We start from the raw sequence: 9,666 nt of genomic DNA on the forward strand, positions 1-9,666 counted from the left end.
CCTTGCGAGTACATAGATTTTGCCATTTTTTCCACTTCACTCCTCTCCCCCCACTAGTACCCATTCAACAGTAATTCAATCCTGTCACTTATAGCTTTTGGAAGAGTAAAGACATGCATTACATATGATGGAAGTGACTAGGCAACGTCTTTGATAAGTACCTCTTTACCTCCCTGAGAGATTCGCTTGCCCTGCCATCCCCGCAACTTTTTCCGAAGTCGATCCACAATGTAGGAGAAAGCTGATATGCAACTACTCCCTATTGCCGACGGAAGTCCCATATACTTATCTTGACTGTCTACAATCTGAACTCCTAGAAACTGAGCTATTTCTGACATTCGATCCGGTGGTACCTTAGCACTGAACATAACATTGGATTTCTCAAAATTAATCTTCTGACATGATGCGCGCTCGTATATCTAGAAAATTTGTTGAATTGCGCCTCCTTCCTCCAACGTGGCATGAAAGAAGAAGTAACTATCATCCGCAAACATGAGATATGATATAGTCGGGGCGCCACGACAGATACACCATCCATGAATACGCCCAACCTCTTCTTCCTTTCTGAGTAGAGAAGTGAGAACCTATGTGCATAAGATAAAAAGATGAGGAGACAGTGGGTCTCCCTGTCGGAGTCCCCGAGTGGGTTTGAAAGGCGAGAAGTGTGCATTCCTGTTACTGATCTGATACTGCACCGACGTAACACTACTCATCACTAAATTTACAAAATACTCAGGGAAATTCATACGAACCATCACCGCCCGGAGGAAATCCCGCTCGATTCTGTCATATGCTTTAGCCATATCAACCTTTAGTGATGCGTAACCTTTCTTTCCACCCTTGCCTAGTCTCAATGCGTGTCCAGCTTCAAAGGCAATCATGATATTATCTGTGATTGCACGTTTAGGAACAAATGCGCTCTGTGCTTGTGAGATCACCGTGTCAAGAACTGGTTTCAGTCTGTTTGCCACCATTTTTTTCATTGCTTTCATTAGAACGTTACATAATGCTATGGGGCGCAAATCGCTGATAGTCTTAGGTGGGTGGTTTTTTGGAATCAGAACAATGTTGGTAGAGTTCAATTGTGGTGGTATGAATCCTGAGTTTAGACACTGGATACAAAACGATGATACTGTAGGGTCTAGAGCTTGCCAATGTTGATGGAAGAATCCAAGGTTGAGTCCGTCAGGACCTGAAGCTTTGTCTGGATGCATTACGAATATGGCCACTCGAACCTCTTCCTCGCAAAGTTTTGTTATAACTCAAATATTTCGTAAAAAATATTTTCTTGACTATATTTATATTAGAGAGCAAATTTAACTTTGCAAATTATTTCATACATGAGGTCTGATGTTATAAATTAAATTTACTAAACTATTAATATCGTTTGATCGAAAAATTGGCTCATAAATGTTTTAACTGCCAATTTCACAAACTTTAAAACTATGTTTGTAAATTTTTAAACAATGAGACTATTTTTATAAATTGAGCAAACTGCATGTATTTACATATATATATATATATATATATATATATATATATATATATATATATATATATATATATATATTTTACCCTGAAATGCTTACTATAAATAAATAGCTCAATTTAAACCATGTGTGTCTATCTTGCATGGAAACCTTGAAATGATTTCACATTTGGTTACTGAAACTTTACGTTTTGGGTAAAGTTTCAGTCACATCTTATAATTTAAGAAAATTGGATATCCATTTCTTAAAATACAATACATTTATAAAAGACAATACATTATCAAATTCCTAATCAATTTATCATGTGTTAACCACATAAATTAATTAACCCATAATTTTTTTTTTATAGAATATCTTCATCAATCTTTCAAAATATATATTTTCTTCTTTTTCTTATTATTATTATATATATGAAAAGATCTTTTAGAACATTAATTAAATATATCCCATATTTTGATTATTTATGTATTTCCCTTATATTTCCATTTTTGTATTTGTTTATGTAGATGTATACTAAATCATGTAAAGAGTATTTATGAAACTTGTTAAAAATCTCAGTCATAAACCCTTGAACTCAAATTAGTAATTACATGTTCTAATATACTCATATTAAAGGGATACCACGTATAAAAGTCAAAGCTCCATTATATTGTGCAAAAAGAATAGTTCAACCTTATGAAAATATACCTGAAAGAAGCATATAAAAGGACGAGTACAATGTAGGAACAAATCACTCAGTCTTTCTACTATTTCCTTTATTAAGTTTTGAGAGAGTGAAAATACAATAACCATATTGAAACAAGGAATTAAAGAAAGAAAATGGAGTTTCCTAGATGCTTAACTTTACTGTTAATTGCTTTAGTGTTCCTCATGTCTTGTAGCAGCGTAGCAGCTAAATTTCCAGCATTATTCGCATTTGGGGATTCAATACTCGACACAGGAAACAACAATCTTCTAGCTACTTTCAGCAAGTGCAATGTTGCTCCTTATGGAATGAGTCTTCCTTTGAAATTGCCTACCGGAAGATTTGGCAACGGAAAAGTCTTCTCCGACGTTCTAAGTACTTACTCTAACTCTCTCTCTTTCTTCTTTCTTTTCTGGATTTAACTATTTTGGCATGGAGAAAACTGAAAATCTTGATTTGAATTAATCAGCGGAAAAACTGGGAATCAAGGATGAACTGCCAGCATTTTCGTCGCTAAATCTGAGGAACAGGGATCTTCCAACCGGTGTATGCTTTGCTTCTGGTGGTTCAGGTCTTGATGATCTCACTGCTAAAGTTCAGGTATTATTATATATTCATATTTAAAACTAATCATTTGTATAGTTATTAGATTGTTGAGTAAATAAATAAAAATTTGTATGATGAACAGGGGGTTATACCATTAGGGCTTCAGCTAAATCATTTCAAGCAATACTTTACAAGACTTAAGCGTACAGAAGGAGATTTGAGAGCAAGCACCATCGTCTCCAAAGGTTTCTTTCTTATATCAGCTGGAAATAACGATTTTGGTATTACAAAGGCTATGAATCTCCGACCCGCTTTAACCACTATTACTTACACTGCTATGTTGATTCCTCTCGCTAAAACTTTCGTCAGGGTAAGATAATATACATTTTGTCCCGTACATAATCAATTATATATGTCATATATGATACGAATTGTGTTGATTTTTGGCAGCAATTGTACGAATTGGGTGCACGAAAGATTGGTTTTATGGGTACATTGCCATTGGGATGTTTGCCAGGAAATAGAGCATTCGCAGGAGAAATTTTTTGCAATGAGATAATGAACATGGGTGCTAAATATTTCAATTCTAAATTAGAAGAAGCAATGGGTGATCTTCAGAGAACCTTGCCTGGTGCTGATATTTTCTATATCGATGTGTACAATCCTCTTATGGAAATTGTCAGAAACTATGAGAGATATGGTAAGTCGTCTTAATTACTCATATTTGTTTATTCTTTCATTAAACTTGAATTTGATTGATGTATGCAGGATTTAAGAATCCAAGCATTGGGTGTTGCTGCGCTGGACTGCTACCATGTCCAAAAGTAGAAGATCATGTATTTTGGGATATTGCTCATCCAACTGAAAAGGCATACAGGATCATGCTCAATACTATCATTCCCAAGTATTCTAACCATTTTACTTCTTAGATTCATTCATTCATTCCATCCCCAAACTATTTTTCTTGTAACTCTGTGAGACTGAGTTTGTCATTTCCAACTCAGCTGGTTATAAATAAAATGATGTAATAATCCATTTTTGTTTCTAAGGATTCTTTACATTCTAATTTTGTTCTTCTATTCTTTATAAATCGAACTCTGTTTTCGGATGAATATGGAACTACATCAAACGTTACATCTCAATCATTAATTAAAAAAATGAATAATTAATTTTGAAATTTAACAATTAAATCTCAACCATTGATTTTATAATTAATGGTTGGAATAACAACGTAATCAACTTGCAGAAAATCTCGATCCAATTTCAATTTTCAATCAAATGATAAGTAATTATGTTGATGTGGTTTATGAATTTCTTCTTACCTCTTTATTCATAACATTGTCATTAGCCAATTTCATTGTACCTTGTACCATTGCCCTTAGCCAATTCCATTATAATAATCTCACTTACAAAGTAGTTAGATAATTCTATAAATTTGCTTAAAATAAATACTATCATAATAACTCATTGGGATATCAAAAGTGGAAACATGACATAATGATTCCACAAAATCAATAATAAGCTTTAGTTCAGTGGCCTTTTAAAATTAGTAGCAACTAATACGCCTATAATTAATAGGAAAGACTGCAAACTAAAGAATGCAAATGCCTTAGGCACCATAATCCCATTTATAAATAAAACACACTTGTTGAAATTACTAATCTTTCCATTATAGAATTAGAATATTACAATAGAGTATTTACACATAATTAAATCCATACCTATTATATACACCCCAGTCTATGAATTAAATAAGAGAAGTTAGAAGGGAAATATATGTGAGAAGTTGAAGAAAGTGGTTGGAATGGAAGCTTAAAGTGACAATATTGTAGAAATTGGACATCGGTTACTTATAGCAATTGGCACATTGGAATTATCAGTATAAATTGGAAAGAAGAGCCCCAACGAACTCAACACAAAAATACAAGACTCAACATCAAGTTTTGCAATTTCTTTCAATTCCTTTCTTTCAAGCACTTAGTTTTACAATTTCATTTCAATACAAACTCTTGTAATTTCAATTCCCAAGTTTATATCTTTCAATTTTTAGTTCCAAGTTCGAGTCTTCAACCTTTTCTTCCCAATTCAACATTGTTTCTTTTAATTAAGTCATCTTCTTCATGATTTTAATTACGAATTTAGCTTTTTCTTTAGAAAATCTCCAGCACACTCGATCTAATCCAAGGCAAGAAGCAGTTTTGGCACGTTCGATGGGACCTTGAAAGGATTCCATCAAAGGAACACAAATTCAATGAAGAAAGAAACGTGTCATAAGATGCAGAGAATGCGTCTGTTAACACATGGCAAGTTACTCCGGTTATGGAAATGACGCACGACGCTATGAATAGGACACAAAGGGAAAACGATGAGAAGGAGTTTATACGAAATATTATGATTGCTTCAAACATGAGATGGATGGTTAGGATGTCATTTCCATATGCTTACAACAAGTTCGAATTTTGTTAGAAGAAAACAGATATTTACTAGTAGTTAGGCGAACATGGTAAGGAAAATGTTTTGGCAAGATCCATATTGAATCCTCATTGGAACACTATCCTATTAATTTTCCAAAGAATGAGCCCAATGATGCAAACACATGCCACATGGAAGAAAGCTTAAATTTTTGTAATGAAGACACAACTTCTCGTAAATTTTTCTCATGTCATAGTAAGTTATTGTTTAAGGTGACTATTGCTTGGAAAGCCACTTTTGATACTTATGACAGTGTGCCACTATCATCTGGCTCTGGATTTCATCGTCATTGTTCATTAATTCATTAATGGCTAGATAATTTCTTTGTCCATAGGCGATTCCATATCTACACCATCTCAATAGAATATTTCAAAAGTTGTTCGACATGATCCATAGCGTATATTTCTCTACTGTAAATTAGAAATGACATCACTTAATCCTTGGATGTCCTCATCTAACTCGGGAACATTATTTTCTTGTGACCGAATATTGCAATGTTGAAAATAATTTGTAATTGTTGTTGCCTTCATTCAAAATCTTAGTTTTTTTTAATCTATCAATAATTTATGCTTCAACCCTAAGCTCCTGCATGCAAGATGCTAAAATAAAAACAATGACGATAATAATGAGCTCTCAATCCTAGAATAATCCCAACACCACACGGTTGAATCTCATTTGTGTTTGGATCAAACAAGAAAAGTAACCCTACATTTCTAAAGCCTCAAGGTCCCGCAAGATGCTAGAAAAAAAATGAGTTATATTTCTATTGGCAACATGTTACGTGATAGTATAGGTTAAATTAATATATTCTAAGAATATCAATCTCATCGATTTTATAAGCATTATACATTTAAATGAGATTTGGTCATTGATATAAGAAAAATGAAAAAATGTGAACCCCTATTGATCATGATATATATATGGGTAACTATTTATAAGGTTCTTGTTTTTTTACATAATCCACTAATTAGTCCATGTGTTTTTAGAAATGATTATATAGTCCCTCAATTTTTATTTTCATCAACTCTTTAGTCCTTATATTTGAGTGAATGGTCAGATTAGACTAAATAAAATTTAAAATACCAAAATTACCCTTTTCTATATGTTTTAATAATAAACTATCCATTTTTTCTATTTTATGTTCGTTTCCTTCATAATAATAATCTCTCAAATATTAGTTAATTGTTTTATTAATTTTCATATAATTATAAATTTTAATTTAGTAATGTAGAACTTATTTATTAAAAAAAAGAATGATAAATATTGTAAAATTTGTAGGAGTAGAAGTATATAAAATTATAAAAGTGATTTTTTAAGAGAATAAGAAATATATTTTTTATAATTAATATATACTTGTATAAGAATTTCAGTGTAAATATAATACAAACTTCATTGAAACTATTTTGATTAAATTTGAAAACTAGAAGATAAGTTATTTGATTTGTATAATTAAGGGTAATTTTGTACTTTCATGTATAAAAAATAAACAAAATGACTAAAGAATCTGTTAAAGTAAAATATAAGGATCTTATAATAACATGATGGATCTATTAGTGAGTTAAGTAAAAATATAATGACCTTATAATTATTTACCTATATATATATATATTGTTTTTTGTATGAAAATTATATATCAAGGTAATCAAAATTAACCTTAAATTAATGATTATTATATTTTTAGTATATGTTTACATGTATTGAAAGGACACCAAGTAAAAAAAGTCAAGCTTGTATTCTATAAAGTAGAAAGAATAGATCAACTCAGATGAAACAGTTAAAAAATAGTAAATAATATGACTAAATTAGAAAGTAACTAGTCCCTTATAAACTGTAACATTGTCTTAGTTAATAACCATATTTTAGTATTGAAAACTTGAGTTAGAAATTGAAAAAACAAAATGGAGTTTTCTAGTAATTTCTTAAGAATAGTTTCTATGGTAATTATGTTCATGTTGCCTTGTAGAATTAAAGCTGCAGGAAATATTTCAGCAGTTTTAGCATTTGGAGATTCAATACTTGACACAGGTAATAACAACCTTCTTCTAACAGCCAGCAAGTGCAATTTTGCCCCTTACGGAATGAGTCTTCCAACTAAAACACCTAGCGGAAGATTTGGTAACGGAAGAGTTTTCTCCGACGTATTATGTACGTATAAACCTACCTCATTTCTCTTTCTTCACTTATACTGTTTTATAGGCTAAACACGTAATTAAGTCCTTCAATCTTTAACATCTTAATTGATTTTTGGATCAGCTGAAAAACTTGGACTTAAGAGTATGATCCCAGCATATTTATCTCCAAGTCTCAAAGCCACTGATCTTGCAACCGGTGTTTGCTTTGCTTCTGGTGGCTCCGGTCTTGATGATCTCACTGCTAACGTTCAGGTAACTTTTGACCCTACATGTCAAAGATAGTAATCAAATTTATCACAAATTCTTATCTATTAGTTAAAAGTTTGGATCAAATAGTTCATTGACATATTTAGTATCAAAGTCTCTTACTAGCGACAGAAAATTTCTGTCGCTAAACATAATATTCCATCGTAATATCATCATTTCTCGAATCAGTGACAAACTTTTGATCACCGGCGGAATTGGCGATGGATTTTCCATGATGATTCTTTAATCCCCAATTTTTTTTTTGTTTCGTACTAAATATATTTTTTCCATTGATCCCAAGTATTTAATTCTAATTCTATTAGTATCAAAATGAGCTTTACAAATTGATATTTAAAAGCTCATTTTGATGTTAATTAACTCCAAGCAAATTGAATATTAAGAAGTTTAATGAGCATATAAGTAATGAAGTTTTCTATTTAATAATGATGAACAGGGGGTTATAACAATGGGGAAACAACTGAGCAATTTCAAAGAATATGTAACAAAACTTACTGCTGCAGTTGGAGCAGCTGAAGCTAAAACAGTTATATCCAATGCTTTATTTCTTATATCCTCTGGAAATAATGATCTTGGAATTACCTATACTTTCCGTCTCCGACCCACTTATACCTTGCACGCTTACGTCGATAAATTAATGCCTCTCGCTGAAGATCTCGTTAAGGTAATAATTAATTTAAATATATATTAATTAATCAAGATATTGATCATATAAATTTGGAATGTTTTCAGCAATTATATGCGTTGGGAGCACGAAAGATAGGATATATGGGAGTACTTCCATTGGGATGCCTACCAGGAAATAGAGCTACTGTAGGAGAAATTTTTTGCAATGAGTTTTTAAACAGTGGATCACAATATTTTAATTCTAAATTGCAAACTGTATTGACAAAAGTTGGCAAAACCTTGACTGATGCTGATGTTTTCTATATCGATGTCTACAATCCTCTCTTGGATGTCATTAACAACTTTATGACTCAAGGTACGTAACTCCATTTTTACTTGTAATATCCTAAATTAATTAGTTTTTGACTGACAAGTTTAATTAATATAATGATTGCAGGTTTTACAAATCCAGGCATTGGGTGTTGCTGTATCGGTATAGCTCCATGCCCAAAAGTAGAAACTCATGTATTTTGGGATGTGGCTCATCCTACTGAAAAAACATACAAGATCATGATGGAGACTATAGTCCCCAAATATGCTGCCCATTTTTCATCTTGATCTTCCCCAAATTACAACATTATCATTATGATTTTGATTGTTATTAATTATTTATGACACTGGGAGCTAGTTTCTGGCATCGGTGGCTTTATAAATAAATGTTGTAACAACTCTTTGTGTTTTCAAGGAACCTTATAATATTGCAATTTTGAGTCAAATGCAATTTGTATTCTTAATTTGTTATTGTAAAATAAAGGAAACACAAGACATGTGATTTGACAATTTTAAAAAGTCCAATTCGTGATAATTTTATATGTTGAGCAAAACAAACTGAGAAAACTAATTAGTTTTGTTATTGATTGCTAAATAAATTAGCATTGTGGTTTTCATGGCATGTTATCAACTTAATGGATATTATCAAGTCTATCATCAAATAATATTTTATTCAAGTATCATATGTTTATTTAGGAAAAAGAAATTAGAATACTCTTCAATTATTTGGTTCTCTCTATATATACCATCTTTTGAAATGTCTCACTCTCCAAGTATAGTCAATACACTCAGTGGCGGAACCAGGACCCCGGATGACCCAGGGCTCAAACATATCAGTAAAAAAAATTCAAAACGTAAAAAAAAAAATCGAAATTAACTGTGCGGTTGACGGTAAATTTTCAAAAGCAAAATTTTTTTAGCGTCAAACGCATTAAAACTGTAAAAATGTTATTTTTTTTTAGAAACTAGCATTGAACTAATAGAAAATTAAACATATTTGGAAGTCGAACATAGGACCTCTCAAATAGAAATAAGCATCATTTACCATCTCATCTACCTTTAAACCTTGAAATAATACTACATAGAATCAATATAATTCTCTCCAAAATATTACCAGACACAATTACTATTTTTTCTCTCA

The 9,666-nt window shown here is 31.7% G+C and overlaps 2 protein-coding genes across 2 annotated transcripts; both read left to right on the forward strand.

Moving 5' to 3' along the window:
* Positions 1–2,244: 2,244 nt before the first annotated feature.
* On the forward strand, positions 2,245–3,703 carry LOC136220653 (GDSL esterase/lipase EXL4-like). The gene is made up of 5 exons (XM_066008451.1): positions 2,245–2,550; positions 2,645–2,775; positions 2,864–3,091; positions 3,172–3,421; positions 3,490–3,703. The coding sequence occupies exons 1-5, from the start codon at positions 2,310–2,312 to the stop codon at positions 3,648–3,650; spliced, it is 1,011 nt and encodes a 336-aa protein (XP_065864523.1). The 5' UTR covers positions 2,245–2,309; the 3' UTR covers positions 3,651–3,703.
* A 3,368-nt stretch (positions 3,704–7,071) lies between these two features.
* LOC136220637 (GDSL esterase/lipase At1g73610-like) lies at positions 7,072–8,958 on the forward strand. The gene is made up of 5 exons (XM_066008433.1): positions 7,072–7,338; positions 7,447–7,577; positions 8,026–8,253; positions 8,322–8,571; positions 8,653–8,958. Exons 1-5 carry the CDS (start codon positions 7,092–7,094, stop codon positions 8,811–8,813), a joined length of 1,017 nt encoding a protein of 338 aa, XP_065864505.1. The 5' UTR covers positions 7,072–7,091; the 3' UTR covers positions 8,814–8,958.
* The last annotated feature ends 708 nt before the right edge of the window (positions 8,959–9,666 follow it).

This window comes from Euphorbia lathyris, chromosome 2 (genome assembly GCF_963576675.1).
Source record: "Euphorbia lathyris chromosome 2, ddEupLath1.1, whole genome shotgun sequence".
In the NCBI taxonomy this organism is placed as follows: Eukaryota; Viridiplantae; Streptophyta; class Magnoliopsida; order Malpighiales; family Euphorbiaceae; genus Euphorbia; species Euphorbia lathyris.